This window comes from Mytilus californianus, unplaced genomic scaffold, assembly GCF_021869535.1.
Source record: "Mytilus californianus isolate M0D057914Y unplaced genomic scaffold, xbMytCali1.0.p SCAF_3, whole genome shotgun sequence".
Taxonomy (NCBI): domain Eukaryota; kingdom Metazoa; phylum Mollusca; class Bivalvia; order Mytilida; family Mytilidae; genus Mytilus; species Mytilus californianus.
In genome coordinates, this window is record NW_026262679.1 from 9,551,549 (window position 1) to 9,569,290 (window position 17,742).

General features: G+C 32.2%; 1 protein-coding gene across 1 annotated transcript in view; it reads left to right on the top strand.

The window, feature by feature from the left end:
- LOC127733929 (uncharacterized) overlaps positions 1-17,742 on the top strand; it is a 62,790-nt gene that overhangs the window by 40,246 nt on the left and 4,802 nt on the right. Inside the window, exons 21-24 of the mRNA XM_052243404.1 lie at positions 3,606-3,797; positions 11,828-12,067; positions 14,652-14,780; positions 15,300-15,521. Of these exons, the coding sequence (XP_052099364.1) occupies positions 3,606-3,797; positions 11,828-12,067; positions 14,652-14,780; positions 15,300-15,521 (783 nt within the window). The remainder of the gene's footprint in view (positions 1-3,605; positions 3,798-11,827; positions 12,068-14,651; positions 14,781-15,299; positions 15,522-17,742) is intronic.

Here is a 17,742-nt window from a genome sequence, read left to right on the forward strand (position 1 = left end):
GGTACTTTTCTTTTGACTGTGGTTGATTCTTTAAGTTTTTGATTTGATTTGATACATACACAAACATAATCACAAACTGTTTACTTCAAAAACCCTTCTCCAATTTTAAACAGAGATGCGGACTCGATGTAAATGAGACTTTAACTCCAGGACACAAACAACTAACAAAGATATATAGAGGTCAACTTACAGTCTTAAAAGATAGTCGGACATTATACAATATTTCAAACACTAAAAGGATTAAGTATACATAGTCTGTGAATAAATTATCAGAGACTACTAAAATTTACTATCGGCATTCATTTCCTAAAAAACAATATAACAGTCGGATATTAACGAACACAACCTCTTGGACAATAAAAGAAAACACTCAAATATTAACGAAAACAACGACTGGGACAATAAATCAACTCTGACATGAGTGAAAACATCCGCCGTTGACTGACACAGATAAATGGTGCCGGGTTGAAACAATCCTCATATCCCATACCTTGTATAACGATAAAGTTAGATAGAAGAATGCACTTGTGTGAAGAATAGACGATTTTAGACGACCCTTTATTTTTCAGTTGAAAAATTTGAAATAAAACTCTTTTTACAAGAATGGACATTTTCAAATTACATGAATTAATCAACCCTTTCTTGTGTGTTCTTAAAACTGAAAAAAAATGCTTTGTTATATGCAATATTCAGGTTCCACCATAAGGAAAGCTTTTGACATAAATTTTTAAAATAAACTATTGGACTAGATGATCACGATGAGGACATGGCACAGAGAATGTTCGCTCCCTCGAGATTTGGAAGTCAAACGGAAACATTTCTTAAAACACTATGGTCTCGGAATTACAAGAAAGGCCCCATTATATTTTGTATACTTGTATCTCTTTTCCTTAGCTCTATTGATTATATCTTGATCTTTTTCATAGTATAGTCATACGTAGTAGTTAGATTAGAGTCTTGTTTAATCTTTCCTACTAACAAAACAAAAAACAAAAACAAAAAAAGATTCAAAATGCTGACAATAGTTTAATAGTTTTAATGGATCAGATGGACTGAAAAAATCTAGATGCTGTTAATAACTTCTGTATAAAAAAGTTTGTATATCAATTTTGTGTGTCGGATTTGAATTTTCAGTACTAGTATAAGCTTAACTTTTGCATAGAATCATGCACTGCCGGTAGTGTTTATATATTGTTTTTCTTTAGCTACTGTTTGGTTGTGAAAGTAAACAATTCATAATTTTCTTTTGGTATCAGTATTATTTTGAAAAAGTCCGTTATGATATGAAAGTGATGATATTAGGTATGGTTACAAATGAGACACCTATAGCCACCAAAGACATCAGGACAAGGCTATAAACTACGGGTCGTCGTACTGCCTTCAACAATAGTTTTGTATATATGATCTCCCCCAGTTTTTGGTTGGGTTCGTGTTGCTCAGTCTCTAGTATTCTATTGTGTGTGTGTACTGTTAATTTTCTTTTGGTCAGTTTTCGTGTTTTGCCATGGCATTGTCAGTGTGTTTTCGACCTGTGAGTTTGACTATCCCTTTGGTATCTTTCGTCTCTCTTTTATGTATGCAAGACCTTCATGTAATTCAATGTGAAACAATTAGAATGAGAAAGTTCATGACATGTTAAGCTTGAGCATTGAAGGATCGAAAAACAAACAAAGGGTTATAACGACAACCACTTGGCCAAAGGCTTCCTCCTGGCTTTGGAAAAGTTCAGTATATTTTTGTAGGCGCTGATCCCCTCTTCTAACCTTGAACTGTCGGTGTCGTGTACCAGTATAACATTAGAACAAATAGCAAAAAATATTTGAAAAAAGTTTGACTTGTCAGAATTGGACCAAGCACAAAAAAACCTAACACAATGACAAAAGACAAAAAGTAAATAAAAAAATAAAGGATATGTTATTCAAAACACGATCTTAACTAAAAATAGAACATGTTTTCAAACTTGGAATTGACAACAAAGTGGGACGCATGAACAATTAAGGCGGAGTATGAAAATTGTATGCCATGATCAAGTATTAGAATGATAAATAAGAAATTCAGGGTATGATGTGGCTTTTCGCAGAAATTTTTTAAAAGACATTGTCGAAATTATTAATAACTTTAATATTTTGGTATTTTTGATACTAATGAAGTCAGCATATGTTTACACCAACAGCTAATGGTTACGTTTCTCAAGAAATATGTTGGGTAAAATAGTGCATTCAAAAACAGATATTCCAGAATTCGACCGACTTTATCTGCCGAGCTAGCCTCCTAAATTTGAACAAACATTTTTATTGAATATTTTACAGAAATCAAACTGTGATACCAATTATCGAACGATTTGCAATCTGTAACACTTCCCATTGTGAAAATCAGTTAAAATACAATGGTTTTACTGCAAAACGTTACCAGTAATTTCAAGTACCTGCCACTTTTATACGCACAAACGTCACACACAGCACCAATTTTGATGACGTCATTCGGATAAACGTTACAATTTGAAAATAAAATAACAATTGTTTTTTTTTTTACTGTCAACCATGTGAACTAATTTCACTAAGTTAGTTTAATAAATAAAGGCATACAAAGTTTATAATTGGATTATAGCTTGTGTAAAAATTTGCACGTTACCTCTAAAAAAAAATTGTTTTCAACCAGAAAAATTCAATATATATTTGTGACTTTTAGGGTTATTTTTGTATAACAAAATAAAGTAAGTTATTTTTCTTCAAATCTATTATGGTTTCGGCAGTAAAAAGATGTTTTTTATATACATTTTTAATGGTTTGTGGGTTCTGCTAAAAAGCGACAAAAATGTCGTTTTGGCGTGCTAGCGGTAAACGACAAAAATGTCGTTTTGGCGCCGAAAGGGTTAATCTTTTTTAAGCATTTGAAGGCAACCCGTTAAAACTTTTATTTTCCGTCCTGAATGTAGTCACGCAGAAATTTTCTATATTGAGAATTTAAGATTCCGGCATATAATATTTTTTTATACAAATTCGACCTTTAAGGTTTAAACTACAGAAAAGGTTTTACGTCATCTTTGCTAGCCAATGGTTACAATCCGGTTTCTCCTCTACCCTTTTCAGATTCAGACAAAATTTGTGAATACAGCGCTGCGCCATCTAGTGCCAAATAAAAGTCAAACTAACTCCGACTACATAATTCTCACCCATTGAGAGCACAATTGTGTCCAATGAATAAAAATGTCATAAAGTGGAAACCGCATATATACGTTGACATTTCATCGTTTGCTTGAGGAACATATCCACGAACTTCAACAAGTTGATAAAGAACTTTGAATATTGTCCTATGTATGTGTGGGAGTAAGACTATTGGTCAAAATCTACACGTCGCAATAGTTTTTGTTTTTGTTTTTTTTTCGTTTTCTATATTTACACGTGTTCCTCTTAAAAGCGCTTTTTAATTGGATGCAGCCTGTTACAACCACTGGAACTCTTTACCTAATGGTTCCGATATTCTGCCTTAATCCGCCAAGGATGAAGGAAAGGATGTCACATCGTAACCCTTGGCTAGCGAAGATGGTTTGTGTAGAAACAAACATTCACATCGGAATTGAACTAAAACTAAAATTTGTTTTCCAGATATTGAAGAATGCATTCGATCAATGAATGGATATGACTACTTAGGTACTAAAGACACAACTGTACGTGGCCACACATGTGAACCTAACAAAGATGGATTGATTGCATGTAGAGGATCATTTGATTACGATTCTCCATGGTGTTTTATTGATCAGAATGAAAATTGGGATTCGTGTGATATACCAAAATGTAGTAAGTAAGACATTACCTACCCCAAAATGTCGTTATAAAAGCAAACTTGCAAATTAATGAACGACTGTAAATATTATGCAAAAAATTAATGGGCTTTACAAATTCCATAACGACTTTTAGTTTTGAGGAAATTCCATTCAAAATAACACAATCCGGATATAACCTGTGACAAAGGACGTATTCTTGTAGTTATAATTTTTAGTAATCAGAAAACACATTTAATTTCAAATCATATGCTCCTTTATGTTCTAAACAAAATCGTTTATTGTTTTGTATAGAGTGTTCTTGTGTTGTGTCGTTGCATCATTGTCCCAAGTTAGGGGTTGGTTGGCGCTTTCAAACATGTTTAACCCTGCGGCATTCTGTATGTACCTGTCCCAAGTCAGGAGCCTGTAGTTCTGTCATATTTGTTTTTCGTAAAAGAGAGGTGAATGATAACAAAGGGACATGGCCACAGACCACAATTAATTCCCCCTATTAGTTCTTTATAACGTTTTGTCGCATTAAACAAAATTTACTAGTACCTGTTTTTTGTCAAATCTTTTGTGTGTGTAATGTACAGTACAAGTCCAAAAATATATCCATGTTTCAGAAAAATTGAACGTTTACATCTTACAAATTTAGCCATTACACATCCATACCCCTATGGACAAGTCAAGAGATGTTCCGAAAACTGTAAATATTACCTTTTTGCACCTGGCCTAATCACTCTTTCCATATCAAAATCAGTTAAAATAAAACATCCAAAAATTTATTTCAGCTCTCTTCTTTCATTTCCACCTTACAAAAACTAAGAAATGTATGAGAAAAAGAATGAAAAAAAATAAAGAAAAAATACACTTTAATTAAAGGGAACTATATTCGTCATTAATTGTGGTCTGGGCCACATTCAAACTCATAAGTCGAAAATAAACTGACAACGCCATGGCTAAAAAAGAAAAAGACCAACAGACAAACAATAGTACACAAAACACAACATAGAAAACTAAAGACTGAGCGACAGGAACCCTCGTCAAAAACTTGGGGTGATCTCAGGTGCTCCGGAAGGGTAAGCAGATCCTGCTCCACATGTAAATTGTTTTGTTATGAATTGAGCCGTTAGTTTCTCAATTGATTCATATTTTTCATGTCGCGGCCTTTTATAGCCGACTATACATTATGGTTTTTTCTCATTGCCGAAGGCCGTACGGTTGTCTATAATTGCTTATATCTACTTTAGTGGATAGTTGTCTAATTGGCAATCATACCACATTTCCTTATTTTTAAATTAATGCGACATTTCGATCTTTACCGATGTTCAAATCACGGAAATCGACCGTAAATCGTAAACAAGTACGAAATGGTAACGAATTGGATATAAATGGGTATTGAAAGGTAGGTACTAGATGACAGGCATTCCACCAGAACGGGTAACTGTGCATGTGTGAAAGACGTAAAAATCTGGTTTCACTTTGTAAAGGTACGAGTTGGTAAATTAATCAAAAAAATGTAACAGAAAATAGTTGTGACATGGCTAATATTTTACTTGTTTATAGTCGTCTGATCTTTTAATTTACCGACTGAGTCATATAACCTATTGTGACTTTATGAGTCGAATGAATGTGGATTCGCAATGCGGATGATGTATCCATTCATGACAGGAGATCCGTACCATGTTGACTCAATCGATGTTGTTTCTTTTCGAGTTATTGCGATTTTCTCAGTTTTTTTAAACTTTATATGAGTGCTACAAAGGATATTTTAAGATTGAACAGCAATCAGTAATGTAGTGTCGCCTCTAACTGATAAACACAAACTGAAAGAAAAAAAAATGAATTTTTATATTTATATAAGCACATTTTTCTGACAACGTAACCTCAACATGGAGACATTAAAATTAAGTAAGAACAGGTGAATGATTGTTTTAAATACGTTAGCGAAATCTCGCGCGTCTCAATATCAATGACATATTACCAATAACGTATTTCTGAGACATCTACGTTGACACCAAACTGCATTTATTTCACTCATGCATTTAATATACTATTCGTCATAGTAATCCAAACTATTGAAGCGGGTTGTACTATACTAGAAAACAGAAGCAGTCATTAATAATGAACTATTATTCGTTTCTGCGAAAATGACAATTAACACAAGTTATGGAGAAAATGATCAAACTTGAAATTTAGGTTTCAATTTTGCCGGATAGTGCTGTATGATACAAGAAGAGTGTATTGGCAATAACGTGTCTTACAAGTTTTAGCCTCACTTCTGTTTCGTATTTGATAACATAATAATGAGATAATAATTTCAACAATGGATGTGTTAGTGAAACGTGTAATAAGAAATTCTCATAAAATTTAGGGACAGCGTTAAAACAGGATCGGTCAGGACATGCATGACATACATTTTAATGCCTCATGTATTAAATCTTTTGAACCTTTAAAACATTTCATCCTCCGAAGCTTTCTACAGCTTACTTTACGGTATGCTGATACGTACATGTTTATGGAAGGGAATATCCGCCATAATTATACATTTCTTAATTTGTAAAATGCAATTTATTAACTTGTAACATGTATTTTTCCATCCGTTATATGAAATTCTACATTTCTTAATTTGTGAAACGTAATTTCTTTGTTTGTGTCACGTTTTGGGAGAATGTGGCAATGTAATTGTTTTTTTTTCTTAACAACATAATTATTTTATTCATCAAATATTGCTTGTTACATAAATCATCAAGATTCCAAGCTTCTCTTGACGTACCCTGTTATGATCCACTGACTACCCAGGGAATAGTCAGCTGATTAGAATAATTGACATACATTTTGTTTACAAAACATTATAATAACAATAATAGAAAAATTATTCATTGATTATGTTCCTTTTAATTGTTAGTAACATTGGGCTTATTGTCTTATGTCCATTTATATTGGTGTCTACTCTCTTAGTGTATCCATTGACAAAAATTCCGTAGACGTCTATGTTTTTTGTTTTCTGCTCAGATACATAGTATGACTTATATATTGAAAAACTAAGTATTGTAATTAAAAAATTTATTGAGTAATACTTGTTGTCTGTGATTTTGTATCCAAATATCAGGTGTTGTAGTTTTATTAAAAAATCTATATTACTCTTTTTTAAGAGGTCGTATATTTGCTGCCAAAATCTTGTCAAATACATGTAAGAACAATTGAAAAAATAGTGATCATAATCTTCTTCTATGTTACAAAAATTACACATATTATTATTAGTTATTTTCCATTGTAATAAAAGCTTTTTTGTTGGTACAATAAACTGTAGTAATTTCCATCTGAATATTTTTAATTTATTTTCAGTTAAATATTTAAAAATAAAGTTATATAGTGAATTCATATTTGGAGCTTCTTGCATTGGTAGAATTTTAAGCCACCTGTTTATCCCTACTGACGGTTCTTTTTTTATTATTCACTAGCGAATCATATAACATTTTATTTGAAAAACATGTAGTCTCAAAATAACGATCTTTCCATGTGATCTTATTTCTATTGACATTTACTGTACTTTGAACAGAATTTTCTTGTTTAACTATGTGAATCCAATTTTGTGGAATAGCATGTTTCAATATATGAAATTCTGCAATCCAGTTTACCTTACACTTTAATTTGTTTAAAACATATTTTTCTGATAATGACATAGTGTCATCTAAAATGTCATTTAAGTATATCATACCACTCTTAATCCAGTTTTCAAAGAAAATTGGTTTATTATGAAATGTAATAAATTTATTCCCCCATATTGTCTGCTTTCTTATATCAAAATATGTATCTGGTTGTTTTGTTTGCCCACCCCCAGTCAAAATCCAGGACTTTATTACTTCTCTATAAAATTCTGGAACACATTTAAATTATTCTAAATGTTTTATATCATCTAAATTCATATTAAATATAAATAAAATATTGTTAGACACCTTTAGATATTTAAAAGGTATAAGCTTCCAGTTGGCAAATTTACCATTAACAAGTCTATATACCCATGATGCCTTTAGCGACATAAAATAACTTTTAAAATCGACCATTTGTAATCCCCCTTTTTCATATGGACGTATTATCAGGTTTCTTTTTACTTTGTCTGGCTTCCCATCCCAAATATATTTAAAGCTTCGTGTTTCTAGTTCTTTAAGATAATTTTCGGGAGTTAAGCAAACACTTCCCAAGAATGTAAATAAAGGCAAGATTAGTGCTTTAATAATTAGTATTTTCCCTAAAATTGAAAGATTCCTTTTTCCCCATGTCTTGAACATTTTTATCATTTTTTCTATTTTACAATCCCAATTTAATTTTTTGCATTCCTCTTTATCATGTCCAAAAAACACCCCTAAAGCTTTAATAGGTTTATCTCCCCAATTAATCCCCGCAATTTTATCTTTGCATGATTTCAATTTCCCGATCCATAATCCTTCTGTTTTATTTCTATTTACCAATAAACCTGAAAACGAGCCAAATATTTCTATTATATTCATTGCAGATATTACATCGTTTTTATCTTTACAAAATAATGTTGTGTCATCTGCTAATTGTGAAATCGTAATGCTGTGACTTTTCCCATCTAACTTAATAGTGATTCCTTTTACTTCGTTGCTATTTCTCAACTGTAGGGCCATAATTTCAACAGCCAAAACAAACAATAATGCTGGTAAAGGACAGCCTTGTCGGATTCCCCGTGAATTTTTGAAATTTTCTGATACCCACCCATTGTTCATGACACATGTTTGAACGTCTGTATACATAGTTTTAACCCACTTAATAAATGATTCATTAAATCCAAAATGTTTCAAAGTTCCAAGCATAAAATCCCATTCTAACGAATCAAATGCTTTCGTAAAATCCACAAATACAATTGCTCCCTCAATTTTGTATCTTTCTGAGTAGTCTATAACATCTTGGATTTGTCTCAGATTAAACCCAATAAATCTATTTTTAACATAACCGGTTTGATCCTCATTTATAATTTTTGGAAGTACCTTTTTTAAGCGTTGAGCAAGAACATATGATAACATTTTAAAATCTATATTAAGAAGAGATATTGGACGATAGTTTTCCAAACGTAAAGGATCCCCCTTTTTGAATATTGTGTAATTGTTACCGCTGTCAGTCAATGAGAAGTTCGGTTTCTCAAGAAAAGCTACAAGTTACAAATTTAGAAGTTTTACAAATCCAGAATGAAATAGTTCCACAATAATCCGCACGAGGTCGCTGTGTATCCATGTGAACTCGTATCTTAGCCAACTCGTACTCAACCAACTCATATTTCTACCAACTCGGTCCCAATATTTTATCATTGATATGCAGTTTTCATTTTCTTTTATATAGTATAGAAACAGTACAATAAAGAACAACTCTATTGTTTGGTAATCTAATGCAATATGTTTTCAAATCAGAAATATCTAAAGTTAATCATTCGTCTTAGACAATGAGCTCTATATTCCTGGCACTGTATTAGATGAATATAGAACAGAGCGAACCAGTTCTTCGTCAACAAATCATGACACGATCCCAAAAATGTCTTACTCTAGTGATACTTCAGCTGGCAAATGACAGTGACAGGGGCCGACCCTTCGTCCACCAAACGCAAATGCTCCACCGACTTCTGGCACGGATAGGGGGTTGGTGCAAGAGGACTCTCTAAAAACAAATCGACCAGTAATGAAACTGTAAATAGTGAATATGAATTGAACAACGATAGCTTAAAGTTTTGTTTCTTAAATGATTGTGGGCTGAAGAAAAGACTGCTGGTTCCGGATTTCATTGACATTTTGCTTGGACATGATATCTGTATTTTTAGATAATTTAAACCTACCAGACGATTATATTTATGTTTTTGAACTATGTTTAATTCCTGTGCTTGCCTTATCGCTTCAAAAAGATCGAAATGCCTTCATTTATAAACTAACTAGGAAAATCTTCATGTTCGACGCAAAAATCAGTGAAAAAAAAAGCTCCATAGAATATGGGAGAACATTTTTTTTTATTTTAGCGTTAATCATGTGTTCAAGAATTTTTTTCTGGTTAGTTTATGTATGAATCCTTTCTTCTCTTTTTGAAGCAATAAAGCCAGCACAGGATTTGAATATAGTCCAATCGTTTTTTTAATGTTATTTAGATACTATAACAGATACGAACCATGATTACAAATGTAAGATCATACATTTCGCCCTTATTCCCCCTCCCCCAAGCTTGGTTTTTACAAAGTTAATAAGTAAAATTTTGGTGCAGCATTTATTCCAAAATCTGTATTTTCATAAACTCTTCTATGTTTATTTTTCATTTAAACAACCCCATTCTATTTTTGTAGGTCCGAGCCTATTATCCACTAATCAGGCGCAGACTCCAGCTGTTTTCAAAAGTGGATTCCAACATATACAAGTCATATAAAAAGGGGGTCATATGTCACTATACAATAGCCACTGACTATTGATCACTGATTAGAACATTGTATGATTATAATTATTCAACATGTATACGAAATAAATAATCGTTCAAACAATTTCCTATAATCACTTACTTCTAAAGACGAATGATTAACTTAAGATATTTCTGATTTAAAAAACAAAATGGCATCAGATTACTAATCAATAAAGTTGTACTTTATTGTATTTTGTATATTAGGTAGCTACCATTTGATTTTTATGGGGCGGGGGCGTGGGATAGGATGAAATTTAAGAAAAAGACAGGACAGGAGTTTTTAAAAAAAATGGCAGGATGAGCAACTTTGCAAAAAAAAGGCAGGATAATAGTTTATTTTAAAAAAAGTCAGGATAAACTAATAAAAAAAGGCAGGACCAAATAGAGTGAAAAATAAAAAAGCAGGACAGAGATTACAACTAAAAAAATGAAGGACAAATAACTTTTTTCATCCTAACCCCCTCCCCATAAAAATCAAATGGTAGCTCCCTTATATAAAGTACATGAAAACTTTAATACGGATAAATAATAAAGTATAGGTAGAATACGAGTTGGTAAATACGAGTTGGTAAAAGTACGAGTTGGTAAAAGTACGAGTTGGTAGAAGAACGAGTTGGTAAATATTGAGTACATGTTGGTTGAGTATGAGTTGGCTAAGGTACGAGTTGACATCGATCCACAGCGACCTCGTGCGGAATATTGTGGAACTATTTCATTCTTGATTTGTAAAACTCCTTGATTTGTAACTTGTTGATTTGTTGCAGCTTTTCTTGAGAAATTGAACTTTTCATTGGCTGGCAGCGGTAACAATTACACTGACACATTCTCACATATTAAGAAATGTAGAATTTCATGTATCAAATGAAGAAAATATTTTAACAAATTAAGAAATTGCATTCACACATTAAGAAGTTACATTTCACAAATCAAAAAATGTAGAAATTCAAGGTATCGGATGGAAAAAATAATGTTACAAATTAAAAAATTACATTTTAAAAATTAAGAAATTGCATGTAACAAATTAAGAAATTGCATTTTACAAATTAAGAAATGTATAATTTTGGTGGACATTCCCTTGCATACATGTTCACATTATATGGAAACAGGGGTGTGTTCCGTATTACACGAACATCCCAAAGATGGTTATGCGAAAGAAAGATTGAAGTCGACACGGTTTTACGGTCCCCATCACGACCAATACATTGTTTGTGTGTGTGTGTTTAAACAAAATTATGTTTCAACAGTCTTAGATCGTTAGATGCCAGGAAAGTCGTCTGATCTTTACAGTAACTAATTAAGACCTATCACCTATCGTGACATTTTTACAGAGTGTAAATTCACATGGCAAGTGATGAATACACATCAAGAGAAGCTATCGACGCTTCCCGTCTCGCTCTTTTGATTTCTATGGATTCTATCCGTTTTTGTTTTTTTTTATCTTGATTTTTATGTTCTGAATGGAATGAAACTTTAAGGTTTGGGCATCTATCCATAAATTAATGTTGTTGCTAATATATAATAGTAAAAGGAATTGAAAATTTTAATAGAACGATGTTTGAGATACATTTCACCCAATTTGTACTGATACATTTTTTCCTATTCCTGTAGCTACAGCTCCAGTAGAATGTTTACAAACACCAAAAGGAATAGACTACTTCGGAAGTACTTCTGTCACAGAAACAGGCAAAACATGTCAAAGATGGGATAAACAAGAACCACATCAACATAAATATTGGGCTTTGGTAGACCAGGATAACTTTTGTCGCAATCCAGATGGTGATAGCCGGCCTTGGTGTTTTACTGCGGATCCAGATGTGGAATTTGAATACTGTAAAATTTCATACTGTGGTATGTAGTCTAAAGAAATAATCCACAATGCTTTTCAATATAAAACTAGTGAACAAAAAGGTAAAACATGCTACACAGAGGAACAAGTGATCAGTATGCTGGAGTTTCTTATTGACAACATATTTGTTGAATTTGGAGGTAGACTTATTCAGCAAATTATCGCCATTCCTATGAGAACGAACTGTGAGACTCTCCTTGTCGACCTCTTCTTATTTTCATATGAGTCGGAGTTCTTCAGACACTTGTCAAAAACAAAAGATCAAAGAAGCTAGATCATTTAATTTCACATTCAGATATATTGATGATGTTTTTTTTCAATTTACAATCCAATTTTTCTGATTGAATTCCATTAATATATCCTCCAGAACTAGAAATTAAAATAACAACAGACACGGCTTCCTCATTTTTAGACTTATACCTCGAATTTGAAATAAGCGGTTATCTCAGTCCCAGAATCTATGACAAACGAGACGATTTTCATTTTGAAATTATCAATCCTCTCCCACCTTAGAAGCAATATACCAACCTCACCTGCATATGGGATATACATTTCCCAACTCACTCGTTATACAAGAGCTTGCAGCTGCTATTCAGAATTTATAAAACGTCACCAGTGTCTGAGCAGAAAGTTGATGAACCAGAGTTATGTCAAAGAACGTCTCATCCTTTTTCTAAAAAAGTTCATCGGAAGATACCAAGACCTTGTTCATAAATATTCCATATCAACTTCACAAATAAATCATGATGTTCTTGAAGTATAGATTCTAGGTACTGACGTTGTTTATCATCCTTATTATGTTTTATAGTGTCCAGTTTTGGTAATATCCTTTTGGCGTGGCTCGGTACTTATACATCCTGCCATTGTGTTATTGTGCTTTGGCCATTTTTTTTATTCTTGTCTTTCATTTTTGCTTATGTGCTTTGTCTAAATGCCATTTTGTTTTTCTTTCTTGACATATTTGTTTGTTTGTATAATGATTTAGATTATAACACAATAATGACTGCTGTATCCCTATTTTTGACATTTTTACCTATTATTTCTGATTATTTTGTTCACACATTATTAATGAAATTTTATGCCACTGTCATTCAAGTGAGAGGTTTAACTAGCTATAAAACCAGGATTAATTCACCATTTTCTACATAAGGAAATGCCTGTACCAAGTCAGGAATATGACAGTTGTTTTCCATTCGTTTGCTGTGTTTGAGCTTTTTTTTTTTGCCATTTGATAAGGGACTTTCCTTTTTGAATTTTCCTTGGAGTTCGGTATTTTTGTCATTTTACTTTTTATACACTGATTGATTACATACAATATGTTCACTTCATTTAATTGTTTTTCATATCTTGTTTTGAATAAATAATGGGAACATTTTTAAGTATATCAATAGCAGCGGGTCTTTGATATTTGAAGTCAATCATTTTGACCTTGAGAACATCTTAAGCATTATAACTGGCGTCATATTCGATCTTTACATAAAATACAACCTTTCGCAGATAAAATCAAGGTATACATTTACTTAGTTTAAGGAACTAAGACACCTTGCAAGAAACATCGAGAGATTATTTGTACATTTGCCGTTGCAATTTCAATTACTTCCAGTCCAACGTGAGTGCCATTATAACCGTTTTTACAACCGTTTTGGTTAAAAATAAGAGGTTTCTTTGATAACTTTATGTAAAGTCCTATGAGGCAACATGTCCATGTATACGGAATAACTTTCTCCAAGATTTTTAAGTAAAATTAAAGACAAAAAATAGTTAACTTCAGTTTAAGTTACCAAAAAATAATAACATTACATGTATGTTTCATAAAAATCCGTACTTTTGATTGGCTGATAACGCTCGATAGGCAATCCAAAATTGTATTTTATTATTTTTATAAAATTCAACATTCACAACTGCATGTGCTTCCCGTGACAAAATCACAACAATGCATAGGAAAACAAACGAAAGATTGATATAATGAATTAAAACTTCCACGACATCAGTAAAAGAGGGACGAAAGATACCAGAGGGACAGTCAAACTCATAGATCGAAAACAAACTGACAACGCCATGGTCAAAAATAAAAAGACAAATAGACAAATAATAGTACAGATGACACAACATAGAAAACTAAAGACTAAGCAACACGAACCACACCAAAAACTGGGGGTGTAAAGTTATAACCTATATTGATAAATATATTAAAATAATAATAAATATTGGATTCGAAATACAAGTACCATGTTTTTATTATTTTCCAAACTTCTAAAATTCATCCATGGCAAAAATACCGTATTAATTTTTAACATTAAAACAGCTGTAAACTTGATATTAATATATGTGTATATTTATTATTGCGATTCCCTAACAAACAGACAAAAAATACAAGCTTTATTGATGCAACTTCATGAAAAGAGAATAATAATGATCACAAAATTATTCATAAAATTTTTCTTGATTTAAAAAAAAACAAACCAGCAGAGATATTTTAGAATTATTAATAATGCATGTTTATCGCTTGCCTTTAACATAAAAGATAATTCTAATCTAAATCTGTTAAATTTGTTTGCCTTATTATCCCTTCGCCTATCACTACAGATGAACTAGGGTGTTCCAACAACCCTTGTGAACACGGTGGCACATGTACAGACATAGAAGATGGTGGGTTCAACTGTCAGTGTCGATCTGGATACATGGGTGCAAAGTGTGAATCACGATTAGCCGATGGTAAGCATTTTACATTGTGTGAAATATCTTTTATTAAGAGTGCATATATTTTGATCATGGGTTAAAACTCGATGATATCATGGATTAACTAAATTGAAAATATTTACACATTGACCCTTTGAATTTTCGAGTTGATGCTATTGAATGGTTTATTCACATTGCAGATTTTGTATATTCTTGTATGATGAACCGTATGGTTAACCGTATTACAATAAAGCTTCCCACTGCCAGTATTTAATTTAATTTAGTCCTAGTGTAAGCATTCACAATGAGAAAATATATACCAAATTCCTTAATATAAAGTATCGTATGATAAAGTCATACTTTTGTAATCTGAATTAAATAGAAACGAATATCTTTTAGAATGTAATGATTGATTGATGTTTAATTAACGTCAAGTGGCAAATATTTCATGCACGTTCAGGACGATTTGTATAAAAAATGGTGCGCCTTTATTTATAGATAAAATAATATCTAATTGTAATATTGAATTCAGATGACACATTTGTTTTTAAATAGCTGACTGTAAAAGATCGAAGGTTGGTTATGAATACAACGGAAAAATTCATGTTACCAAAAACAAGTATTTTTGTCAACAATGGGCCAAAGATGAACCACATTCACATCAATTTAATAACTTGCCTGAAAATTATTGCCGAAACCCAGATCAAGATGTCGAGCCGTGGTGTTTCACCACAGATCCAAATAAAGTATTTGATTTCTGTGATATACCTTTCTGTAGTAAGTACTAGACATTATTACACACATTTATACTGATACCTTTCTGTAGTAAGTACTAGACATAACCTTTCTGTAGTAAGTACTAGACATTAGTCCACATATTTATACTGATACCTTTCTGTAGTAAGTACTAGACATTAGTCCACATATTTATACTGATACCTTTCTGTAGTAAGTACTAGACATTAGTCCACATATTTATACTGATACCTTTCTGTAGTAAGCACTAGACATTAGTCCACATATTTATACTGATACCTTTCTGTAGTAAGTACTAGACATTAGTCCACATATTTATACTGATACCTTTCTGTGTTAAGCACTAGACATTAGTCCACATATTTATACTGATACCTTTCTGTAGTATGCACTAGACATTAGTCCACATATTTATACTGATACCTTTCTGTGTTAAGCACTAGACATTAGTCCACATATTTATACTGATACCTTTCTGTAGTAAGCACTAGACATTAGTCCACATATTTATACTGATACCTTTCTGCAGTAAGTACTAGACATTAATTCACACATTTATACTGATACCTTTCTACAGTAAGTACTAGACATTAATTCACACATTTATACTGATACCTTTCTGCAGTAAGTACTAGACATTATTTCACACATGTATACTGATACCTTTCTGTAGTAAGTACTAGACATTATTCCACACATGTATACTGATATCTTTCTGCAGTAAGTTCTAGACATTATTTCACACGTTTATACTGATACCTTTCTGCAGTAAGTAATAGACATTATTCCACACATGTATACTGATACCTTTCTGTAGTAAGTACTAGACATTATTCCACACATGTATACTGATATCTTTCTGCAGTAAGTTCTAGAAATTATTTCACACGTTTATACTGATACCTTTCTGTAGTAAGTACTAGACATTAGTCCACATATTTATACTGATACCTTTCTGCAGTAAGTACTAGACACTACCTTTCTGTAGTAAGTATACTAGACATTATTTCACACATTTATAATGATACCTTTCTGTAGTAAGTACTAGACATTATTTTCACACATGTATAATGATACCTTTCTGCAGTAAGTACTAGACAATATTCCACACACATATACCGATACCTTTCTGTAGTAAGTACTAGACATTATTCCACACAGTTATACTGGTACCTTTCTGCAGTAAGTACTAGACATTATTTCACACATGTATACTGATACCTTTCTGCAGTAATTACTAGACATTATTCGTCACAGTTATAAAGGCTCATGTTAAAAAATAGCCCCTTCAGTTCTGGAGGTCACGACCGAGTGAATGTGAAAAAGCCATTTATATCTCATTTCGTATATGTAAATTAATGACTGTTGATATGTTATTAAAACCATACATAGGAAATAATGGGATAAATGTATAATGCCAAATAGGCAAACGGGATGTGTAATAATGTATCAGTTTTGACTATCAGCGCTTATCCAACATTGTGCATCATAGGCGATCCTATAGCAATATGATTATCGATCGAGTCTGGAATATCCATAGGAATCAGGAATCATATCTTCCGTATATAAGAGGGTATGGATGGGTGATCTTTCATTTCTGTATATTTTTTTCGCTCAATATTCTTTATCCTTAAACATGATCAGTATGCTGGAGTTTCTTATTGACAACATATTTGTTGAATTTGGAGGTAGACTTATTCATAATATCCATAATGCGTTTTTTTTCTGAGTAAGAAAATATGAATCGTGCAATCAATCAATGGTCGTTCCCTTATTGTCTGAAAAAGGGGATTGTTTTACCTCGAGGAGCCGCATCACGAAAGGATTTTCGGGGTGTGATAATTTACAGAAAAATGAATTGCATTTCGTACCCCGAAAATTTAACCACATATGTGAAAATGTCTCAGCTTCGAAACGAGCCATCATACATATCCAAGTTTACGATATGGACTTAGCTACAGAAGAAAATGTTACCATTACCGCCTATGGGAAATCAATTACGCATACTGACCCATCTAGATATGTCTGTATGTTCGTTGTTCTATCTTAGTATTATTGTCCTTTGAGGAAGTTTTGTGGGTTTTTTCTATTCGAAGTAGATCTTTATTTCTAATACCGAATACAGGCTCAATACATTATCGTGTTATTTTTAAGAATGTTTCTAACTATGGACAGAAAAAGTTTGGATCCTCAATTCTCTTTAACTTTGAACTTTTTTTGGCCGTTAGCTTTTTTTTATTCG